The sequence below is a fragment of the Populus trichocarpa genome, chromosome 10 (assembly GCF_000002775.5).
Source record: "Populus trichocarpa isolate Nisqually-1 chromosome 10, P.trichocarpa_v4.1, whole genome shotgun sequence".
Lineage (NCBI taxonomy): Eukaryota > Viridiplantae > Streptophyta > Magnoliopsida > Malpighiales > Salicaceae > Populus > Populus trichocarpa.
This window is the reverse complement of record NC_037294.2, coordinates 9,031,217-9,056,854: the sequence shown is the minus strand read 5'-3', so window position 1 is coordinate 9,056,854 and position 25,638 is coordinate 9,031,217. Positions and strand designations below refer to the sequence as shown.

At 34.0% G+C, this 25,638-nt stretch overlaps 2 protein-coding genes across 2 annotated transcripts in view; both read left to right on the top strand.

The window, feature by feature from the left end:
- Positions 1 to 5,279: 5,279 nt before the first annotated feature.
- Positions 5,280 to 7,856, top strand: LOC18102442 (probable nucleoredoxin 1). Its single transcript, XM_006378233.3, has 5 exons — positions 5,280 to 5,372; positions 5,540 to 5,671; positions 5,990 to 6,469; positions 6,587 to 7,060; positions 7,194 to 7,856. Exons 1-5 carry the CDS (start codon positions 5,280 to 5,282, stop codon positions 7,839 to 7,841), a joined length of 1,827 nt encoding a protein of 608 aa, XP_006378295.2. The 3' UTR covers positions 7,842 to 7,856.
- LOC7477023 (probable nucleoredoxin 1) overlaps positions 5,984 to 25,638 on the top strand; it is a 102,231-nt gene continuing 82,576 nt past the window's right edge. The window contains exon 1 of the mRNA XM_052456046.1: positions 5,984 to 6,121. The gene's annotated coding sequence lies outside the window, so the exon portion shown is untranslated. The remainder of the gene's footprint in view (positions 6,122 to 25,638) is intronic.

The window sequence follows — 25,638 nt, the reverse complement described above, 5'->3', positions numbered from 1 at the left end:
ATCGCTGACTTGAATGAGAATGCTAAATATGATAACTTGATATATCAAATATGTAAGTTATTTGTAAACTTAGTGAGCTTGAGATAAGTAAATAGGAATTAACAAAAAGAAAAGGACAAAATTGGAATAAGAAAATAAACAAGAAGTAAAAGTTGAAGCCCAATTCCAAACATCCAAAATAAAATAAAAAAGACAAAAAAATCCAAACAAACCAAGTAAGTTAACCAAACTCTACAATTCAAATCATGCAATGAGATAACTCAATAAGAAAAAATATTATAAAAACTTAATCTTAAAACAACATAATACTGAATGACAGAACGTAAAAATATTAAATTAAAAAAAAACCAAGCCAACCATTAAATTTATGATCTAAGTGATGAGACCGATATAAACAAATAGAAAGCAAACTAAAGAAAATTTATGAAGCCTAATATAAAAAAACCTCAACTTTGAAAGATAAACTAAAAAATAAAATTAATTCTCAACATATATAATGTTGAAGGATGAAATCAGAAAAAAAATATCAATTAAAATAATTTGTCAAAGTAAATTCAACAAATAAAAAGACTTAAGATAACCCGGATCAGTTTGGAAATTCACCAAAAATCCTATAGAAAGAAGATAAAAGAAAGAACAGGGCGTAATAACTAATAATGTAAACGCTGAAGGATAAAATTAAAAAAAAACATGAGTATTTTTTTTAAAAAAAACAGGCAAACATTCTAAACTTGGATTGATGTCTCAAATTCACAATCCATGAAATCCTAGACTCGGCTGAATTAAGAAGCTCAATTCCTGACCAATTTAATATTGAATGATGAACTCATAATTTTTTTTTAAAAAAAATGAGCCAAACAAAATTCAACAAAGAATGATAAATAAAAAGATTCGAGATAACCTGGGTCATTTTAAAAATTAATGAAAAGTTATACAGAAAGCAAATAAATAAAAATAACAAAGCTCAATCTGCAGTTGAATAAATGATAAAACTGAAAAATACATGAGGTTAACGAAAGAAAGAAAAAATCAAGCAAACTCAGTCGAACCTCCTCATCTTAAGCTAGTCTTTAGAACTCGTAATAGATAAATTCTAGATTCAAGCTCAATTAAAAAGTTGAATTCCCAACTAATTTGATGTTGAAAGATGAAATTGAAAAAAATATCAATTTAAAAGTTTGCCAAAGCAAAAAATAGCAATCAAAATAATGATGATCAATTTTGATAGGAAAAAAAAAACATGAGGTCGATGAAATTATAAAAAAAAATCAATTCAAAAAATTATCTCAAATTAAAAAATAACAATAAAAAGAATGAGGACTAAATTTAAAAGGTTAAAAAAATGAATGAGGATAGAATTAAAAAGACATTCTAATTCTATAAATTATTCCAAATAAAAAAACAATATTCAAAAGAATATGAATTTAATATTGAAGGAAAAAAAAATTAAAAGGGCTTCTTTTAAGTTTTTAAAGGGCAAGGCAAAAATTGAGTGAGGGTGAGATGAAGGAAAATAGAAAAGAAAAGGTTTGTTAGTGTAAAAATGAAGGACTGTTTGGAACACGTGCCTTATAGAGAAGATGCCAAGACGATTTAAACATTTTTGTGAAAGGTGATGTTTGGTGATCGAACGAGACTCCTCACACGCCTTTTGAATGGCAAAGGGGCCGCTCATTGTTGCACATGGTAGTAAGTTTTTTTTAAATAATATTTAATAAATACTTAGATACTAAAATTTTCTTAAGTCACCTTGATATTAAAAAAAAAAAAAAACAGTGAAATGATAAAAAAGATCCTGGAGAAGAGTTTAGTGGATTTTCTCTTTAAGGATAATAAAATCATTTTATTGGTTTAAAAAATTAAAAAAATCTAAAATACCCCCAAACATAAGTTAAGTAATCTTTTTTATCTGAGGGTAACTAAGTAATTTTATAGTATAAAAAAATAAAAAGACTAATCTATCCCTGTATAATTTGAAAATAAAAATTATATCATAATAAAAAAATCATCATAGTAAAAAGATCATGTTATTTTTAATACTTAGTTTAAAGATTTTTTAATTCTAAATATAATTTTTTAATTATACCATTACAATAAATAATATTCTTCGACTTATAGTACAATGAAAAAACGCTAGGAGTCTTATGTTTTTGTTAATAATGTTGCCAAAGAGGATTTTTTTTATTGAACTACGATGTTGTTTGATTAAATATGTGTCAATCTATGCTCTTATGTATCTTAGATTCAACCATCCAACATATTAAAAATCCTAGAAATTGGATTCATTTGTATCTTAAAGAATAAATTGGCCAATTAACACACAAAACTAAAGAAATTGGTGAATTGATATAAAAGAAAAACGTTTTGACGAAATAACATAGTTTGACAAAGTCGTGCTCTAGAAATGCGTCATTTACTGCATGTCGCTATTCTTAATCGCGAGATGGTCAAACCATGCTAATTCTAGCTCAACTGGTTGACCGGTTTGTAATGGTCAGTGAAACCGGTCGACTAGTTCCAAAAATAATAAGAAAAATCTCAAAACTGCCACAATCGGAAGACTTTAGAGAGATTTTTAATATTTAAAGATCTGATGGTCCGCATAGAGATGCAATGGCTATTATAGAGAAAACAACCTCCAGAAACTTATGTTAAAATTTGAGTTCGATCCAACGATCGGATAAAAAATTATGTCTTTTTTGAGCTGTTATTTGGTATGGTGCAACCAGACCTCCTTTTGGGTCTAGACCTGTCCCACTGGTTCATAAATGCATCTGCGAGGCCATCCACATAATCTGTTTAGGGCAAATTCTCATTTAGTCATGACTACATTTTGGATCCTATTTTTCCTATACTCTTAAGTGTAAACAAATCCTTTCAAAACTTAACATATTTCCATCAACCCTAAATACATATGTGAATAATATTTTTCATCAATATTAATACATATATCAGAAATGTTTTTTTCTTTAATACTATCAGGACAACATTAAGCTTTAGCCCCTCCTCTTCGTACATAGACTCATGAATTATTAATAAACCTTGAATCTTTTAACTCGAAAGGTTTAGAATCTCCATTTTTTATTCCATATTTATTTCGAGAGTATTTCTCTATAATATTATTGAATTTTATCTCAAAAAGTTACTAACTTAATCATTGGAGAGTCCATAAATTCATCAAAAGAGATATTTTGCAGGTATCAGATACCCATTTTTAGCCACATTGACTAGGGAGAATGTAACAGATTACCAGAACAAAAAAATTAACTAATTATCTAAGGCATAAATCTTACCCCTAAATTACTTGAATTTTCTGAAACATCATCAATTTAGTTAACCAACAATTTAGTTTTTGTTGATCCTTTAGACATATAAAGGGGTCCCTCACCTCATTTTTAACATTTATCATCATCATATTATTTTAATTATAGAGATATAATTTTAATTTTTAATATAAAGTTTGAATTTTTATCCTATGACTTGTAAAAGATTTTTATGATTTTATGTAAAAATTGAAGTCTATTTTATTAATTTTATGATTAATTGATGAGGATGCAGTTTTTTTAGTTTAGATTTTATTTTTATAAAATTAATAAAATAAAATAAATTGAATTGGTATCCAGAGAGTACAGACAACACAAGTAAAAGAAATCCTTAACTTGACGTGATTCAATTAGGTCAGAATCCAAAGTGAATTATAAATTTAAATACGTCAAATTAAAACAAGTAAAATAAAATCTAATTAGAAGGATAGAGTTGTATCATGTACTTTTGAGCATAGTTTTAAAACCTGGCCCGACAGGTTGACCCGGGACCCGGCTGACCCGAGGCTAAAACCGAGTCGGGTTTATGAAAGCATAGGAGTAGTTAAAAACCCAGCCTATCCGACGGGTTGACCCGATCAAAAACCCGGTTGCAACCCGTTGACTATTTTTTTATTTTTTATCAAAACAAAATCGTTTTGGTTTATAAAAAAATGAGGTTAACCCAAATGATCTGGTTAAAATCTGGTAACCCGATCAAAACTCGTGACCTTAGCCTTGTTATGGGTTTAAAAACACTACTTTTGAGAGCAAGAAAGCCATGATTCATAAGAGAAAATCCAATGCCAAACAATGGAATATTGAATTTAAAAATTATCTATTCTTCCCATGAAAAATGTTGTATCTTTGGCCTTTTCTTTTCGTGCAAGTAGTTTTTAATTTTTAAATTAGTTTTTATTTTAAAAAAATATTAAATAAATATTTTTTCAACAAATTTAATGTATTGATATTAAAAATAATTTTTTTTATTAAAAAATATTATTTTAATATATACTCAATTAAAAAATACATTTAAAAAACATATGCATTCCATTATTAAACAATCATTCCGTAAGCTCCCTGTGCAAGATCCGACCTAGACCACTTGATTGTTCATTCAATTGAACTATGCTATACAGATGGTGCCTTTTCATTGAAAGACTCAATTTTAAATGAATCAAAATCGAATTAGGTCAATTTTGAATTTTTTTTAATTGAAGAATTTATTGATTTAAAAGACGGAAAGGTTCAACCCATTTATTTTTTTTTCTTTTTTTTATCAGGAATATAATGATTTCATTGAACAGATAATAGCCAAAAAAAAACATTTAATAGCAAACTCTTTATATTTCAAAGAGATAAAGAAGAGAGAGAGAATAAAACGGAATATGTGTTTTCTTAAAACAGAAGTAAGACCGGTCCATCTTGTTTAACACTGCAGAACAGGGCAGAGAGAGATTTATCGTATTTTATAACAGCGACATTTAAATATTTTTTTTTTAAAGTGCGACAAATACCAACTAATTTAATGGTCAAATATAATTATATGACCAGTTTATTGATTTACATAAATACAATAATTTTATAATTTTTTTTTCTGTTTTATGAATACAAATTTATATTTTTATCTAACTTGTAAATTAAAAAACAGACTTAAATTAAAATCTTAAAAAGTTAGTGTTCACGTAATAGTTTTCACAGGTGATTTTATGTAGTCAGGTGTGAATCCGTCATAATTAGATAAAGATATGCTCTAAACATATTATATGGATAACTTAACAAATGTATTTATAAATCAATATGAACTTTTCTATGCTTAAAAATAGATTTGGTTGTGTCAGATCAGAATAATGGCTAAAAAAGATCATAACTTTTGATACAATTATTAAATTACATTCAAATTTTTACAGGAGTTTTTGGAAGCTATTTTTTTTTATAATAGTTAATATATCGCTATATAGACGGTCAAATCTTTAGATGCAAAAAAATCTTACTAAGACCCCGGTTTTGACAATTTTGTTATTTTCGAATTTCATAACTTATTTTGCTATTGACAAAAGCGGTTCCAAGGTAATTTTTATTTCCAAGCTAATCCAGCATGTTGGAATTGCATTACTGTATTTATGTTATGATCAATAACTTGCTTATTATCACAAATTAAATAAAGTTCTTATCACAAACTGAATATATTACGAAAGGTTTTTTTTCAATCATTCATACGGTTTACTCTTTATTAGTTTCCAGTTTCTGAACTAGTCGGAAAGAACATTCTTCTTTACTTCTCAGCTCAACGGCGCCGTCCCCGTCGTGCCTTTTTACCCAAGCTAATTGAAGCACACCACACTAAAGCAAAAGACAATGCATTTGAGGTGATCTTCATCTCACGTGACCTCAATCAATTCGGCTTTGATGAGTTCTATTCAGAAATGCCCTGGTTAGCCCTTCCATTTGTGATGCAAAGAACCGAATTCTGAGGCGGAAATTCAAAATTCAAGGCATTCCTGCAGCTGTAGCCATTGGCCCAAGAGGCCGGACCATTACTAAAATTAGAGTGCGAGCCTTGCTGAAGAACAAGTTTATGACCAATTTCTAGAGCTTTTATGATTAAGAAAAGCCTCAATTTTTGTTTACCCTCTTAATTCAAGGGCTAATGTTTTTTTTCTGATTATGCTCCACACTAATTTTAGGTTAGGGTCAGCAATTTGGTTGGGAAGATTGTGGGATTCTATTTCTCTGGTTCGTGGTGCGGGCCGTGCCGTAATTTCACTCCGTTGTTGGTAGAAGTCTATGAACAGCTATCATCCAAAGGGGACTTTGAGGTGGTCTTCATTTCTTCTGACGGAGACGATGAATCATTCAACACATACTTCTCCGAAATGCCATGGCTTGCTATTCCCTTCTCTGATACGGAGACCCGCCTACGTCTTAAGGAAGTATTCGAAGTAAGAGGAATCCCTCATCTTGTCATTTTTGATACGAATGGCAAGGTTTCATGCGATGATGGAGTCAGCACTGTCATGGAACATGGCGTGGATGGGTATCCGTTCAACCTTGATAGACTGAATTTCCTGAAAGAGCAAGAAGAGAATGCTAAGAAGAATCAAACTATAAGCTCTATCTTGGTTTCAAGCTCACGTGATTATGTGATTTCAAATGATGGAAAAAAGGTAGATGGTTCATTCAATTTGCTAGTTTTGAAATTGAATTGATGATGCCATCATTCACTTTTTTGCTATTTTTAATGATGATGCCATAATTTACATTTTTGCTATCTGTAATGGCAGATCCCTTTGTTGGACCTTGAAGGAAAATTGGTTGGCTTGTATTTTTCAATCCATACGATGTGCGGTGAATTCACTCCAAAACTAGTGGAATTGTATAAGACGCTCAAGGAAAAAGGAGAGAACTTTGAAGTAGTCCTAATATCTCTAGACTATGATGAAGAAGACTTCAAAGAGAGTTTTGAGACAATGCCGTGGTTGGCATTGCCATTTAAGGACAAGAGCTGCAAGAAGCTAGCGCAGTATTTTGAACTTAGAACCATTCCTAATCTTGTCATAATCGGCCAAGATGGGAAGACTTTGAACCCAAATGTAGCTGAACTAATCGAAGACCATGGTATTGAAGCCTACCCATTTACACCGGAAAAGCTTGACGAGCTAGCTGCAATTGAAAAGGCAAAACTTGAATCGCAGACGCTTGAATCAGTTTTGGTTAATGGGGAAAATGATTTTGTGATTGACAAAAGTGGCTCCAAGGTAATTTTCTTGTTGTATGCTAACCTCGCATGTTGTTATTGCATTACTTTCAATAACTTTCTTATCATCACGAATTGAATTCATTAGCAAAGGTTTTTTTTTTTTATCATTCAAATGGTTTGTTCTTGATTAGGTCCCAGTGTCTGAACTAGTTGGAAAGAACATTCTTCTTTACTTCTCAGCTCAATGGTGCCCTCCATGTCGTGCCTTTTTACCCAAGCTAATTGAAGCATACCACACAATTAAAGCAAAAGACAATGCAGTTGAGGTGATCTTCATCTCAAGTGACAGCGATCAAACCACCTTTGACGAGTTCTATTCAGAAATGCCTTGGTTAGCCCTTCCATTTGGTGATGAAAGGAAACAAATCCTGAGTCGGAAATTCAAAATTCAAGGCATTCCTGCAGCTGTAGCGATTGGCCCAAGTGGCCGGACCATTACCAAGGAAGCTCGGATGCACTTGACAGCTTACGGGGCAGATGCTTTTCCATTTACCGAGGAACATCTAAAGCAATTGGAGGAGGAGCTTGAGGAAAAAGCAAAAGGGTGGCCAGAGAAAGTGAAACACGAACTTCATACTGAGCATGAGCTGATACGTACTAAACGCAAAGCATATGTTTGCAATGGCTGTCGTGAAACAGGATATAGGTGGTCTTTCTATTGCAAACAATGTGACTTTAATCTTCAACCCAAGTGTGCTTTGAAGGAAGATGAAGATACTGGAACTGAAAAGGGAAAGGAAGGATGGGTCTGCGATGGAGATGTGTGCCGCAGAGCTTAAGCAGGCATGCGCTACTTGTATCTTGTTTTGTGGGCTTTCTGCCGTAATAAGGTTGCGATGTAAGTGTTTGTTGCATGTGTGTGGAGATCGTGGATGCCTTTATGACATTCATTTCTATATCTATAGTTTTTTCAGTTTGTTATAATCAAGGTTTCATCCTTATATCTTCAATTATTAATGGTTCATTATAATCATCAGGTTAAGTAAGTTTTTTCATCTAGTAACTATGAATATTTAATTTAAATAATTAATAGGTTGAGTTCTTTTCAATTTAATTTTACCTTTCTTAGATTGTTTCTCTTTTCTGTGAGGATTCAAGGGTTTTTACTCTTTGAATTTGGATTAATTATGTATGATTATGTTAAAGTAAAAATTTATATAATTATTTATGGCCATGAAGCCTTTGTAATAAAATAACTCATATTTATGAAAAAATTCAATAAAAATCTTGATAAACTCAAAAATAGTAAAAATAACTTGGATGAAAAATCTAAATTGAAGTAATTATCTCTAATTTGAGTTTGAATCAGTTTTGAAACAAAAATAATTGAACCAAAGCAAATATGATAGGTTTGAATCGATTTCGGGTTCAAAACCTTAAAAAACTAAAATATCAATCAAGTTGTTTTTTTTTTTATTCAAAACCAAATCAAATAAAAAATAATCATGTCTGATGTTAACTTAAAAAACTTCTAAACTAGTTTAAAAACATAAAATTTAATATGAAAAAAAACTTTTTCAGCCCTAATTTCACCTGATTTAATCATGCAATAAATTTGGATATTTTAGATAGAACAATTAAGTAAAACTCAAAACCAACTTATTTTATTACCTTCCATTAATTATTATTAAATGAGAAATTTAAACATGCTTTGCGTGTTTAGCAAAAGAAAATGACAGAATGACAAACGTGTATTATACACTTTTGAGTGTGGTAACCATCTAGTTGAAAATGAACAAGAAATTTTTAGTATAATAAAAAAAACTCTAACTTGACATGCATATTTAATTCACTTAACAAGAACCTTAGTGCCTTAACCAGTTGGTCTCAATACTTAGCATTTGGAATCGGCAATTGTTCTAGCCTTTTGGGTAGTTCATCACTTAACAATGGCCACCGAAGACGTTTCGCACGACCTTTCATCGCTTCTTTCGTTGGAAGAGAGGGACTTTCTCATCCGCAACAATGGTGACCAGGTACTGCTTCTAGCTTATGGATTTCTCTGGTCATATGCGATCTACTTCTACTTGTCTTATTAAACTTGCAGGTTTTTCTCGTAATTAAGATGGATACCATGTTTAAATTAGATTGCGAGCCTTGCTGAAGAACAAGTTTGTGATCAATTTCTAGAGCTTTTATGATTAAGAAAATCCTCAATTTTTGTTTACCCTCTTAATTTAAGGGCTAATGTTTTTTCTGATTATGCTCGACACTAATTTTTAGGTTAAGGTCAGCAATCTGGTTGGGAAGATTGTGGGATTCTATTTCTCTGGTTCGTGATGCGCCCAATAGCTTTGCGCCCCTTATAAATGTCAGACCCAAGAGCTTTGGGTCTAGCTGCAATCCGAATCTATTAAAGTTCTAGCATCATTGGGTCATGCTTGACAGAATGACCCAGCAGCTGGGTACCCATCTGGGCCCAACATCATTGGGTCATGTTTGACAGAAGGACCCAACAACATTAGGTCTTGCTAGGCAGGTGGGGCTGGCAGTAGGGCCACCGCTGCTAGGTTCTAGTGGCAGCATGTTCCAAATTTAGTGGGTCCTGCTCGCAAGAGCATTGGGTCTGTTTAAAAAGGAAGGCCCCTGAGCTTGGGGTCCGTCCTTTCGGCCAGACCCAACGCTCTTGGGTCTGGCGTTGCAGTCAGACTCAAACTTGGCTCCAAACGTCTAACCCAAGTATGTTGGGTCAGGTGTGACTGTAAGACCCAAGGAACTTAGATTCACGCTCCTGCCTCTCCCAAGCAACTTCAATCATGTGTCCCTTTCCTGCCCCAAGTTTCTCGGGTTTAGAAGGGAATGCCAAACCCAAGTTAATAAAAATAAAAATAATTTTTAATTTTAACCTTCAAATCTATGGTTATTTTTCAATATTAATGATATTTTCTTTCAAATTTATTAATTATTATATTAATAATATTACTTGTATTAAAAATAATAATATTTATAATACAAATAATAATATTTATAATATTAATAATGATGTTAAACTTGTCTAACCCAAATTTTTATATTTTTTAATCTCTTCAAAAAAATTTATGGTTTTTCTTCGATTGTAATAATTTTTTTTCTTTAAATTTATTAATGATAACAATAACAATAACAATAACAATAACAGTAACAGTAACATAATAATATAATAATAATAATATTTCCTCTTTACCCTGTGAAAAAAAAATAAGAGAAAAGAAAAACACATTACAGTATTGGCTTATGAGGTCTTGCCCCCAACAGGACTCAACGCTTTTTGATGGGTCGTGCTAGCCGCAAGACCCAAAGCTAATGGGTTCTGGAGGACGGCCCATCGCTGCTGGGCAGCAGGGTCCAACATCATTGGGTCATGCTTCGTAGAAGGACCCAGTAGTGGTGGGTCCTGCTTGTAGGCAGGGCCCACTGCTGCCATGGGTCTGGTGACGCAGCTAAACCCAATCTTAGCATAATTGTTTTTAAAATAATATTTAAAAACATAATACAAAATTATCAAAAGAATATTAATTTGAAGTAAAGAAAAAAAATTAAATTTCTTGGGTCTTCCCTCTCATCCAGACACAATCTCAATATATTTTTTTAGAAAATATATTTTAAAAATAATACGAAAATATCAAAAAATTATTATTTTGAAGTAAAGAAAAAAATTAAAATTTTAAAATTTCTTGGGTCTGGCTTCGAGTCAAAGACAATCTCAACATATTTTTTGAAAAAAAATAATACAAAAACATAAAAAAAAATATTAATTTAAAGTAAAGAAAAAAATTAAAAATTATCAAATTTTTTTTAAAAGAATTTTTGAAACGCAAAATCAAACATGATTTAATTAGAAAATTCAACCCAACCTGAAAAAAATAATAATATCATCACTAAATTTTTCGTCAATATAATAAAAGTCGCATAAATTTATTTTCAAAAATGAATTTAAATCAGAGAAATCTAATTTTAGTGCCTATTGAAGTGTCACTTCCAAGCATTTTTGTTTCCCTGTAAGCCCGTAAGCCAGCTGGTTCTAGGAGAAATGCACTTCCTATTTAGAAAGCAATCAAGTAAGCAATCAAATTAGGATATCCCTTTTCGGTTTCAGAGCTTTTCTTTCCCTTGTAATACTGATAAGTATGAATCTCTCTCTTTCAGAGAAAAAAGGGCTTACAGGCTAAGCGTTGGGTCCTACTGCGAGTAGGGGGCCAACACAGTTGGGTCATGTTAGAAGGCAGGGGCCAACGCAGCCAGACATAATCTCAACATATATTTTTTAAAACATTTAAAAATATAACAAAAATATTAATTTGAAACAAAGAAAAAAACTTAAAAATTGTCAAATTGTTTTCAAAGAATTTTCAAAACCCAAAATCAAACATGATTTAATTAGAAAATTTAACCCAACCTGAAATGGAAAATTTTTTTATCATCACCCAACTTTTATAAAATATAAAAAAAATGTCGTCAATTTATTTTGAGAAATAAATTTAAGTCAGAGAAGGCAACAACAAAGAAATTTAATTAGGTATAACTGCTGGGTCTGGAAGCCAGTCGTCCTTATTAATCAATGATCTTCCATTAATATTCAATGGTGGTGTTATACTATAATGAAGAAGATATATATATATATATATATATATATATATATATCTTCTTCATTATATATATACACGATGTAGAGAGGCATGGGGGATTGAATTCTCACGTATATGATAACATGGATTCTCAATCCATCCACCAAAAGAAATCAATTTTTTTTTACAATCTTCCTATGCCGATGTCAGTGATCTTACTACTTTCTTGCATTGATTAACTTTAGTTCCTTGTCGACAAAGGAAAAAAGTGCATGTGCGTGCATGTGTAGATGATAAAGATGGGATTGATCTGGGAAGGTGCTATAGTGCTGTCCACAGTACAATCAATTTATTTTGAAAAATAAATTTAAATCAGAGAAGACAACAGCCAAGAAATTTAATTGGGTATGGCTGCTAGGTCTGGCTATGCAGCCATACCCGTATGAAAAAGGAAAAAAAATTACAGTCTTGGGTCCTCCTGGGGCAGGACCCAACTTTAATGGTTCCAGCAGGACTCAACGCCATTGGGTCCTGGTGGAAGCAGGACTCAAATTTATTGGGTCCTGCTGCAACGATCCAACAACCCTTTCTGACTTACAAACAGAAAAGACAACGCCCCCCACATGCACTACAGTGTCGTCCACAGTCAAATACTCTGTTGGGTCTAGCTGGGATGCAGAACCCAATGCTATTGGCATGTTTTGGAAGTGTTTTGGGTCTGACTTGTCAATCAGACCCAACAGCGTTGGGTCCGGCTACCAAAGTCAGACTCAACAGCTTTTGGCAAAGAATGTCACACCCTCAGCCGCAATTCTTGACTAAAAAAAGAGAGGAAAGGAATGCCCCCCAGGATGCTACATTGTTGTCCACAGTGCAAATACTCTATGACATAGTGTCTTTCACGGGGCAATGTGTCTGTGTCCACAGTAAATCTACAGTGTTTCTGCAGTGTTGTTTCCAAATGTTTTAATATATAGGAAAATAATTATGCAATGTTTTAATTATCTCTTCATTCATAATGCATATATATATATATATATATATATATATATATATATATATATTCTTGATTTCTAGTATATTCAATTTTTACGTATTTTAAAAGTTTTGTTAATATATTCAAGAATTAGAGACAAGTCGAGGAAAGAACCTTGACGACATCATAATTCTGGACCCACCAACTTGATTAAAAAAACACAAAACCAAACTAATATAACAATAAAATAAAGCAGCCCTGACAGGAATTCCCAATTATCAAATTGAGACATGACAGTTAAGGAAAGACAAGAAGCCACTTGGCAAGAAATACATGGTCAATAAAGCTCAGATTTCCATCTAAAAAAAATCGTACCTTTTGTGTTTATTCCCTCCAAGTCCTAAAGAACATCCACCAAAAACCATCCGGCTAGCTGGCTTGCACTCTGCCCGCATGTCATATATAAAAAAATTAACATTAACCCTTTTGTTTGCTAAAAACATATATTTTTTTAAAAGGTAATTTTTTTAAAAATTAAATTTTTAAAAAGTAAATTATTTTTTGATATTTGATAGTATCATATAAAATAAGTTAAAAAATACTTTCTTGTATTTGACTATGTCATGAAAAATAAGCTGGAAAATAAATTGTTAATTCTTTTTCAAGTTTATTAAAATAATAAAGAACAAATCTTACAAACTAAAAAGTTGAATGATAATAAAATAAAAAAAATCTAATTTCATAAATTATCTCAAATAAAATAAATAACAATCAAAATAATAGAGATCAAATCTAACAAATAAAAACATTGAAAGATGATGAAATTAAAAAAAAATATAATTTTATAAATTATTTAAAATAAAATAAATAACAATAAAAAAAATAAGGACCAGATTTGATAGATAAAAAAATTTCAATTAAGAAAATGACAAGAGAAAAGCAAATAACAATAATAAAAATAAAGACCAAAATTGATATAAAAATCAAATTAAATCAAATTCTAAATGATGAAATTGAAAGAAAAAAATCAAAAAAAAATATATAACAATTAAAAGTTTGAGGATCAAATTTGATATAATCAGCAAATAACAAGACATTTCTAAATTTTTCACAACTTCTAGAAAGTGTTTTCCACCCAAAATAAAAGAAAAACACTTTTCTAGAAACAAAGTTAAATTTTTCTTTGATTGGAAAGTTTTTTTTGTTGATTAATTTTTCTAATGACAAATAAACACAGAAAAGTTTGGAAAATAATTTCTAAAAACCATTTTAAAACCATTTTCATGAAACAAACAGGGCTAAAAAAAATATCAATATTCACAATAATTATGTTTGACAAAGTTGATTTATGTTATTTAGCATATTTGATGAAGATTAATTATTACCTATAAGTTATTATTAATTGTGCCCTAATAATTTACATTTTATGTTTCAAAGGCACTAAGGAAATTTGATGTGTTGATTCTTATTTTGTTGCAAGATTAGTACATTTCTGGTAGTATGTTTGGTTAGTTCTAGTATTATAAGTTTCTACGTAAAAGTTTTGAGAGCTAATGTAACTTATGGTGAAATGGCAATGTGCACAAATCTATTACAAGTTTGTTTTCTACCTTGCTAACTCATTTAATAGAATTTATTAGCTACGTGTCCCGCGCTTCGCTGTAAGTTAAATATTTTTATTTTTATAAAAAAATATTTATACAGGTTTTTTCAATGTATTTTGATAGTTCAAAAACTATAACAAATCAAAATATTGATGCACATAAGTAATCAAATAAACTAAGAATTATGTGCGCTAATAAATCAATAAAAAATCATTAATGACATCTAAAAACAAGATTTAAAAAACTGAGAGACAAATGTAGATCAATATATTGAATCTTGAAAAATAAGACATTAAATTAATTGAATAAATTTTTTAAAAAATAACATGTAAAACTACACATATTAAAAATATCATCTAAAAATAAACATAGATGAACAAAAAAAACTACTCCGAAAATTAAACACATAACAAAAAAATCAATATTATTTAAAAGAGGCTCCCTGAACAAAAAAGAAAGAGGTTCTTTACATTTTTTCAGTTTTTATTTTTTAACCAGTCACGTCACTTTATTTTTTTAATTGCATTCTTTAAATTTATATTTTTATTGCACCCATAGTTATCAAACCCGGCTCAGGGGTTGACCCGACTCAGGAGCCGAGACTCGGGTCACACTGGTTGACTCGGGTCAACTTGGAAAAATTTAAAAAAAATATTTGAAGTTTTAATATTTCATATGAAAAAAATTAAAAAATAATCTATGTGAATATATGTCATACATGTTGTAAATAATTAAGTTTAAAAGATTATTTTAATAGGTTTTCTATCCCACATTTGCAAGATACTATCATATTATTTTAAGTTGAAGTATTTAACCAAAAAGGTTTTTTTATCCCACATTGAAAAAACATAACTTTTTCTTGTGAACATAGAGTATATAATACTACAGTGCTTCAAATCTCACATTGAAAAAATAAAAACATTCTTCTAGTATTTATATAGTGAACTTTGAAATGAGTTATAACAAACTAAAAAATATGAAAAAAGAGGGGTCTCTGGCTAAGAGAAAAAATATATTTGAAAAAAAAAAACAGGTCTCTACCGGGTTTTGCTGGGTCACCCGAGTTCCGGGTTAACCCGATAAGATGACCGGTTTTATCTAGGCCAATTGCAGGCCCGAATTTTAAATGAAATGTACCTAGCTAAGACCCCAGGTCACCCGGGTCCTGGGTTGACCTGCAGGGCCAAGCCGAGTCTGATAACTATGATGGCAACCATACCAAACCCATGGATTGGGTCTGGCTTGCCTGCCATACCCAATCCATGCCTGACCCAAAGTGCTTAGGCAGGCAACCATGTTAGACCCAATGGTATGGCTGCCAGACTCAATCCTTGCCTGACCCAAGATGTTTAAGTCTTGTATGACTGCTTGCCCCAAACGCCTTGGATTTGGCATGACTGCCAGACCCAATTCATGATCTTGGGTGTGACAGTCATGTCCACCTGTTTCGTCCAGGTTCTAGCCACTGTGGTTGCTGGAAAATTAGGGTTTATGCTCATTTGACCCAAAAACCTGTTTTGTAACTTGTTTTGACCCAAAACATCTATAAAACACCCTGTAAACCATGAGTGATAATTTATGAGTGATAATTACGAATATTGACTCATTAATTACGAATATTGAAAACTAGGGAGCTACTTGTTGTGATGGTTAAGATTTTGATGAAAGCTTTTGTTGTCATCTTTTGATGGAGAGCAACTTTTTAGATTTCATTAACTTTTTTTTGTTATCAATTTGGATGAATTGAAGCATTGTTGCTGAAACCATCAAGCAATACCACATGATTAATTACATGTGCCAGGTCAAGAGCTAAGAAGGTTAAAGAAATATTTAGTGATTATTTCAAGATATTTGATTTTCTTTTCTATAAGACTTACAGATTCAACTTATTTTCCTCCTTACATGTGGATTGGGCTTCAAATTTTCTTGATGATTCTAAAATCCTTGTTTTATATGGAGTTGAAATATAATAGCAATTAAATATTGATAAGACCTTACGATAAAGATCAAAAGCTACTATACAAGAATTGCATTAGTCTCCCAATTAATTTAGAATTCTTTTTTCTTTTTTATTTAGAACTCTTGTTATTTTTTTAGCATTTCTCATTTTTCCTAGTATAAATATAGTTATTTAACTTATATTTAGTTTTTTTTTTAATAATTTGAGATGGATTGATTATTCAGAATATTATTGTGTGTGAAAAAGTTTACTCATACTCTTGGTTTCTCATGGAACTTTTTAAAAAACTTATCAAAGATCAACTCTCTTTATGACATCCATCCTTACACCTATAGTTCTTAGGTCGTTATAATCAACGGGTTGGGGTTTTATCCATATACCTATATATTTTAGTTTATTACAATCAACGGGTTGGGGTTTCATCCTTATACCTTTAGTTAGTGGTTCATTATAATCATTGGGTTAAGTTTTTTCATCCAATAACTAAGATTCTTGTCACACGTGTGCGGCGTCGCGGCGATCGTCCTCCACACTCATGGTGTGTATCTGGAAAATATGGGAAGACAAGGAATTCTTGTCTTTTATCAGTGGAAAAATAGAATGGAGTCGCCACCTAGTATTTTGGTTACTAGAAACCCTAACTGGTCTCAGAGATCGGGTAGGGGGATTGGTTGGATAAAGGGAAGGTATTAGCACTCTAAATACGGCCTATCTAAGGTAAGCTGCATTGTTTTATTGTCTGATATATGCTACGGTTGTATTGTATTTCTAATTATTGGTCTGCCTATGATTTAAGAAAAGTCCTCCTCGGTAAGGAGATCCTTATCTTATCGGGTAAAACCTAACCGTCCTAACGTTAATAAAAGAACTACCGTTTTAATATCGAGAATACGTTTTACGTATAAATTCATAATCCCTGATATTAAAAAAAAACAAAATAATTTTTTTAGAATTTTTGAAATTTTGGCCAAGTTCTCGTGACTTTAATAAACTGGTTATTAAAGCCAAAATGCATGCTAAAACATATATTTTTTTAAAAATACCCGGTTCTCGTGACTTTTTTTTTGTATGAAAATATGACGTGATCTTTTCTTTGAGAGACTTGGCCGTATGCATGAAAACCAAAAAAATTTTTTTTTTAAAAAAAGTTTTGACGAAAACCGGGTATTTTAATACCGGATTTGTATTTTTACGATGTAAAAATACAAACCAATATTAAGCAAAATTTAGTAGAAGAACATGCAGAAAAATCACAAATTTTCAAAAATATATATTTTTTTGAATTGTTTTAGGACCGGGCCGGACCCGGCCCGCTCATTTTAGGCTAGGCCAGACTTGTCTGGTCCAGTGAACAGTGGAGCACTCTCCACTGTTCACGCAGAACAGTGGAGATGGTGCAACGAAGAAGAAGAAGAAGGAAGAGGGGCGGACCTGCTGTGGCTTCGAGGCTGTGCTTCTGGCGGTTGCTGACCGGAGAACGGCTTGGACGGTGATCGGCCTTTCTTCTTCTTCTCTGTGTTTTTTTTCTTCTGCTCTGTTCTCCTCTGTTTTTGTTTTTTCAGTGTTTCTTCTTCTGTTTCTCACGGTGCAGGTCTGTTATCAATGACGGGGAGAATGGTGGCAGCTGGTGGTTGCTTTAGGGCGGCGCTGGTGGCAGCTATACAGACAGTAACCGGTGGTTCTTCCTCCTTTCTCTCCTTCTTTGTTTTCACTTCCAAGACTTGGCAATGGCGTTGGTGGTGCTGTTGCTGTTCTTCTTGTCCGTGTGTGTTGCCTTTGTCAACAACGTCCTCCTCTCTCTGCCGTGGCTGTGCTGCTGACAGCTCAGGGTGCTGGTGGCAATAGGGGAACTGAGGGAGCTGCTTGGCCGGTGGTTCTCCTTCCCTTCTTAGCGTTGTCCTCTGTTTCTGGCCTTCTCTGCTCCTCTTATCTGTCTTCAAAATCTTCTTCCTTTTTTCTTCTGTTTTGCCCGAGCTTCACTCCTCTAAAAAACAAACTCTCCTCTCTGTTTTCTGTTCTCCCCCCTCCTCTTCTCTCACATTCGTCCTCTGTTCCTTCTCCAAAATTTTGCCACCCCTTGGTTTCCTTTTTTTTCCTTTTCTCCCTCCGTTTCTGCAGCTTGCTTCCCTCTTCTCTCCAAAAAATTTCTCCTCCCTCTTCTTGTCTTTCTCTCTGCCTAAAAAATCGCCCCCCTTTTGCTGGTTCCTCCTTCTTCTATTTATAAGCAAGCGGTGAGGGACCCCCCTGCTCTGTCCCATCGTGGTGCAGGGGGGAGCTGGGCTACCTTACCTCTGCAGGGTAAAGTGGCCGACGTTTACAGGGCATGGTGCCCCTTTCTTGGCAGGGTATGGGTTTATAGGTATGGGTTTTATGCAAATGGGAAGGGAAACAAAGCGGGAAAAATGATTTAAAATCTTGTTCTTCCCTGCCTCTGCATGCGCAGGGAAGAAGGAGAACAGTGCCGTTCAAAACGGCACTGTTTCAGTGTTCTGTTTTTTTTTTTAGAAAAGAAATGTAATTTGGAAGAACCCAAAAATGGGTTATGACAGTTGCCCCCCTCTTTACAATGCTTACGAAGCAAAAAAACTCCTCGATGCTTTGCATAGTAAGCTTGTAAAGAAAAAAACAAAAATGGTCTTTTTCCCCGGGTGACTTGCCCATACATACTCACAGTGGTCTATTTTCAGGGGCGACCAGCCTATATATTCACAGTGGTCTATTTTCACGGGCGACCTACCCACACACACTCACAATGGTCTATTTTCACGGGCGACCTGCTCACACACTCATACTGGTCTATTTTCACGGGCGACCTGCCCACACACACTTACCCTGGTCTGTTTTTATGGGCGACCTGCCTAAATAGAAAAAGAAAGAGTGGTCTCATTGTAATGGGTGACTTACCCAGGTGGAGGAATGGTCTCATTGTAATGGGTAACCTGCCCAGATAAAAAAACATGGAGAATGGTCGAGTTGTAATAGGTGACCTACCCAGAAAAAATGTTGATCTCATTGTAATGGGTGACCTACCCAAGGAAAAAGGAAAGAGTGGTCTCATTGTAATGGGTGACCTACCCAGATAAAAAAAACATGGAGAAGTGGTCGAATTGTAATGGGTGACCTACCCAGAAAAGGAAAAAGGAAGAGTGGTCGTGTTGTAATGGGTGACCTACCCAGGTGGAGGAATGGTCTCATTGTAATGGGTGATCTACCCAAATAAAAAAACACGAAGAATGGTTGAGTTGTAATGGGTGACCTACCCAAAAATGAAAAAAAAAAGAGTGGTCGTGTTGTAATGGGTGACCTACCCAGGTGGAGGAATGGTCTTATTGTAATGGGTGACCTACCCAGAAAAAATATTGGCTTTATTATAATGGGTGACCTATCCAAGGAAAAAGAAAGAGTGGTCTCATTGTAATGGGTGACCTACCCAAGTGGAAAAACAGCCTCATTGTAATGGGTGACCTACCAAGATAAAAAAACATGAAGAAGTGGTTGAATTGTAATGGGTGACCTACCCAGAAAAATGTTGGTGAGGGCTCAAAAGCGCACTCGAAATGTGGTAGGGTTACAAAACGCATTACCTAAAAATGGTGGCTCAAAGGCGCACTTGAAATGAAGTGAGGGCACAAAGGCGCACTCGAAAGAAGGTGTAATATCGATCTATCAATGATGAAAGCAATGCATTATGATTTATATGCATGTATACTTACCTGAGAAATATAGGTCCTCATTTCTTCATGGTGTCTTTCTTTTCTTAAAAGTTTGGAGTGTTGGCAGTAAACTTCGATGGCTTTTTCTCTCTTGCTTACTCGAGTCATCTCTTGTGATCTTGATCTCTGGGAAGGGCTTGATATCATCATACTTCTTTGTCCTTCACCCTTTATCTCAAGGGTTGCCAATCTTGCCCAACATTTTTCTTAGAAAGGGAATCATGGAGCCAGCCCTACCAGGAGCTTTTGATTGCCCCCCAGCTTGATCATGCCCCTAAGTATTCAATTCGGGTTTAGGGATGAGGCTGTTTGAAGGAAGGTTTGGTTTTTGATAAGGAGTTGTTTTCATGTAGAAATTTTGGAATTTCGAAGCTATTCCAAACACAAAAATCATTTTGACATCGATTCAAAGCAAACTTATTCTGAAGAAATTCAAGTGATTTCTATGGAGAGGTTTTCAAAAGTGATGAAAAATTTTTGTTTTGATTTTGGTGAAAAATATGAAGTGACATCTGGTTGGTAAAAACGATGGTTCGAAATTCAATTTGAAGGTTACAGAGAACCGATTTTCAAAGCATTTATTTTATTTGCATGAATAATGATTTGGTTCGCATGAGAAAGCACTGCCTACCGATCCATATTGCTTGCTTTTGATCAGAAAGGGCTTGATTAGGCACGTAATGTAGGCTTGGGCTATTGGTTATGAAGAATGGGATATTTGCAAGCTCAAAAGGTGTTTAAGGGATTTCAAGACTAAGGATCACTTATGCTTGTTTCTTGATCTTTTGTCATTTAAATTTATTTTTGAAATGGTATATCGTGGCCCCCAATGTTGGGCTTGGGCTCTTTCTCTTCATTCCTCACTTGGTCGAGCATCATCATATCAGTTATTGTTTAGAAGCTCAGATCTTTTGGATTTTTCTTCATGCCCCCTAGTTTTGTTAAGGCACCTTTGATGATTGAGAATTTTTTTTTATGCCCCCTAGTGTTGTTTGGGCACTTTCAATCATTAATGGTTTTTTTTTTCTATGTCTCTCGCACTTGCCCCCTAGTGTAGGGTGTGATCCTAGCCAAAGTTATTTCTAAAAACAATACTAGGCTAAAAAAGGACATCAAAGGATATATTTTAGTTTCGTGAAAGGATTATCAAAGATGGTCTTTCTTCATTCCAAACTCATGCATTTAGGATCGGTAAGCCTTGCTTTCATGCGAGTATGCAAAATGGTTTCTCATTATTCATCCAATTAAAACTCAGTTTTTGGAGTCACTTCATGGTGTTTTTGTTTTTTTTGTTTTTTTTTCGGGTTTTCTAGGTGTATGGTTACCTCTATAAGGAATCACCTGAATTTCCAGAACTCATTTGTTTCGGACAAACACCAACATGATTTCTGTTTTTGTACTAAACTTTGAATTCCCAAAAAATCTTTGTGAATATGTGTGATCATGCATTGTTTTGGGAAGAAAAGGGAAACACACCAAAAGATTCTTAGCGCAATGGTTTCATGCTTAAAGGTTATGCTCAATGTGTTATTTGCATGAGACAGCAACAAAATGAAGGCATGTCATGAACACAAGAAAACACTTGATCTTATTAACAAGAAGGCTCTTTTGACAAAGAAAGTCTTGTTGCATTATAAGCCAACCAACAAGACTGAAACAGGTTAAAACAAAAATCAAGAAGCTTTGCAGGCATGATCAAACAGAGCTAGTTATTTTTTGGCAGAACAAGAACAGGCTCCATTCTGCAACTGTGATGCAATTCCCCTTCGGTCAGCCTTCCCACAAAAGCTTTTACAGAAATGTTGGATTGTGTTGAGGCGCTTGACCATGTTTGCCCTTTATTTCTTCGGGCTGAGTCGTTGTTAGGGTTTGAACAAAGATGAGAGGTTGGTTGGATGGAACTTCACCAGAGTATGTTTTCCAGTATTTGCTCGAGTAAGCTGGTGAGGCGAGCCACACTTGTCTTCAGAGACTCCAACTCTTCTTGAAAATGGGCGTCACGGTGAGCGCGCCCTTCATCTTCCATGTTTCTCGTTCGAAGTCGGGTGTTGTAGACTCTTTGGGGACCTATATTTCAACCTGGCATGTATGTATGTTATTTACAATGAATGGATGTATGTGTACGATGCAAATGTATGTACATGCGTATTAGGGAGTTCATACTCTAAGGATAGGTTTGGGCCATTACATGATGGTGGCTTTCTACCTATTCAAAAGGGTCTCTTGTTGTCCCAGTGATCACCCTCGTGAAGGCAATATAGGGGCTTAGTAGGTAATGGGATGACATATGCACCAATCATTACTAGTCTAAGCTCTCAGCGAAGAGTTGGGGTTTACACAAACTTAAACCTTGACTAAAAGTCATAAGGTAAGCTGCTAATCCCCCATTTAACCTAAAGTTATAATTCCCCTCAAATGTGAATGATGCATGAAATAATTTTATACAATGCATGAACAAATATGTAAAAAAATTAAAGCGTATGAGCAAATGAGAATGAAAATTAACAATAACACAAAACCAAACAATAAAACACGATGATCAGACAAAAACAAAGCTTAGTCCACAAGGTCCCCAACGGAGTCGCCATTCTGTCGCACGTGTGCGGCGTCGCGGCGATCGTCCTCCACACTCATGGTGTGTATCTGGAAAATATGGGAAGACAAGGAATTCTTGTCTTTTATCAGTGGAAAAATAGAATGGAGTCGCCACCTAGTATTTTGGTTACTAGGAACCCTAACTGGTCTCAGAGATCGGGTACGGGGACTGGTTGTATAAAGGGAAGGTATTAGCACCCCAAATACGCCCTACCTAAGGTAAGCTGTATTGTTTTATTGCCTTATATATGCTACGGTTGTATTGTATTTCTAATTGTTGGTCTGCCTATGGTTTAAGAAAAGTCCTCGGTAAGGAGATCCTCATCTTATCGGGTAAAACCTAACCGTCCTAACGTTAATAAAAGAACTACCTTTTTAATATCGGGAATATGTTTTACGTATAAATTCATAATCCCTGATATTAAAAGAAAACAAAATAATTTTTTTGGAATTTTTGAAATTTTGGCCAAGTTCTCGTGACTTTAATAAACTGGTTATTAAAGCCAAAATGCATGCTAAAACATATTTTTTTTTTGAAGTTTTCTTTGTTGTATGAAAATATGACGTGATCTTTTCTTTGAGAGACTTGGCCGTATGCATGAAAACCAAAACATTTTTTTTAAAAAAAAGTTTTGACGAAAATCGGGTATTTTAATACCGGATTTGTATTTTTATGATATAAAAATACAAACCAATATTAAGCAAAATTTAGTAGAATAATATGCGGAAGAATCACAAATTTTCAAAAAAAAAAAAAATTTTGAATTTTTTTTTGACTGGGCCGGACCCGGCCCGCTGATTTTAGGCTGGGACAAGTCGTCTGGCCCAGTGAACAGTGGAGAGTGAATTAATTCACTCTCCACTGTTCACGCAGAACAGTGAAGATGGTGCAACGAAGAAGAAGAAGGAAGAGGGGCGGACCTGCTGTGGCTTCGAGGTTGTGCTGCTGGCGGTTGCTGACCGGAGAACGGCTTGGACGGTGATCGGCCTTTCTTCTTCTTCTCTATGTTTTTTTTCTTCTGCTCTGTTCTCCTCTGTTTCTGTTTTTTCAGTGTTTCTTCTTTTGTTTCTCACGGTGCAGGTCTGTTATCAATGACGGGGAGGATGGTGGCAGCTGGCGGTTGCTTTAGGGTGGCGCTGGTGGCAGCTATACAGACAGTAACCGGTGGTTCTTCCTCCTTTCTCTCCTTCTTTGTTTTCACTTCCAAGACTTGGCAATGGCGTTGGTGGTGGTGCTGCTGTTCTTCTTGTCCGTGTGTGTTGCCTCTGTCAACAACGTCCTCCTCTCTCTACCATGGATGTGCTGCTGACAGCTCACGGTGCTGGTGGCAATAGGGGAACTGGGTGAGCTGCTTGGCCGGTGGTTCTCCTTCCCTTCTCAGCGTTGTCCTCTGTTTCTGGCCTTCTCTGCTCCTCTTATCTGTCTTTAAAATCTTCTTCCTTTTTTCTTCTGTTTTGCCCGAGCTTCACTCCTCTCAAAAACAAACTCTCCCCTCTGTTTTCTGTTCTCCCCCCTCCTCCTCTCTCGCATTCGTCCTCTGTTCCTTCTCCAAAATTTTGCCACCCCTTGGTTTCCTTTTTTTTCCTTTTCTCCCTCCGTTTCTGCAGCTTGCTTCCCTCTTCTCTCCAAAAAATTTCTCCTCCCTCTTCTTGTCTTTCTCTCTGCCCAAAAAATCACCCCCCTTTTGCTGGTTCCTCCTCCTTCTATTTATAAGCAAGCGGAGAGGAACCCCCCTGCTCTGTCCCATCATGGTGCAGGGGGAGCTGGGCTACCTTACCTCTGCAGGGTAAGGTGGCTGGCGTTTACAGGGCATGGTGCCCCTTTCTTGGCAGGGTATGGGTTTATAGGTATGGGTTTTGTGCAAGTGGGAGGGGAAAGAGAGCGGGAAAAATGATTTAAAATCTTGTTCTTCCCTGCCTCTGCATGCGCAGGGAAGAAGGAGAACAATGCTATTCAAAACGGCATTGTTTCAGTGTTGTGTTTTTTTTTTTTTAGAAAAGAAATGTAATTTGGAAGAACCCAAAAATGGGTTATGACAATTCTTTGGTTTAGATAACCACTAAGTTGAGTTCTTTTCAACTTGATTTTAGCTTTTTTGGATTTTTTTTTCTTGTGTGAGGGTTCAAGGGATTTTACTCTCCGAATTCGCATCAACTATGTATGTTTATGTTGAAGTAAAAATTCATATAATTATTTATGGGCATGAAAAGCCTTTGTAATAAAACAACACAAACCTTTTATGAAAAAATTCAAAACAAATCTTGAAAAACCCAAAAATAGTAAAAATAACTTGGATCCATTGTAATAAAAACCTAAAAAGCGAGGCCTATAAAAAATCTCAATTGAAATAATGTCGATTTGAACAAGTTTTGAAAAAAAAAGACTGAACCAAGCCGAACCCGATAGCTTTGAACCGATTTCGGGTTCAAAACCCTAAAAAACTAAATTTTCAATAAAGTTGTCTTTTTTTTTTATCAAAACCAAACCGAACAAAAAAAAACCTCTACTGTCAACTCAAAAAACTCCTAAACTGGTTTTAAAACATAAAATTTAACTTGAAAAAAAACTTTTTCATCCCCGATTTAACCTAATTTAATTAGGTCAGAGTTGGATAATGAATTTGGATGTTTTAAATGGAACAATTAAGTAAAACTCAAATCCAACTTATTTTATTATCTTCCATTGATTATTATTAAATGAGAAATTTAAACATGCTTCTTGTGTTTAGCAAAGGAGAATGACAGAGTTGTATTATGCACTTTTGAGTGTGGAAAAGTCACAACTCACTTAGGTACGTTGAAAATGAACAAGAAATTTTTAGTGTAATCAAAACACAAGAAATCATTTAATTAAGTTTATACTTTCCATTCCAAAAAACTTTTAGTAACAATCTAAAATATTTGATGAAAGATTTTCTCATAAACTATTTTTCAATATGTATAAATTCAATAATAAAGAATCTTTTTGGATAAAAATCATTTTTGTGTGAAAAATTAAATTCTTTAAAGACTTGATTACATAACTCTAAGTTTAGACATCCAAAGTTAAGTTTACATCAAAAGAATCTATTTTGCTCTAATTTGACATAATAGAAAAATCCTTATAATATCAAATCTTAACAAACATATTAAATTCACTAAATTGTTATGATCATTAAAATTACTAAAACCATATATACTAGAG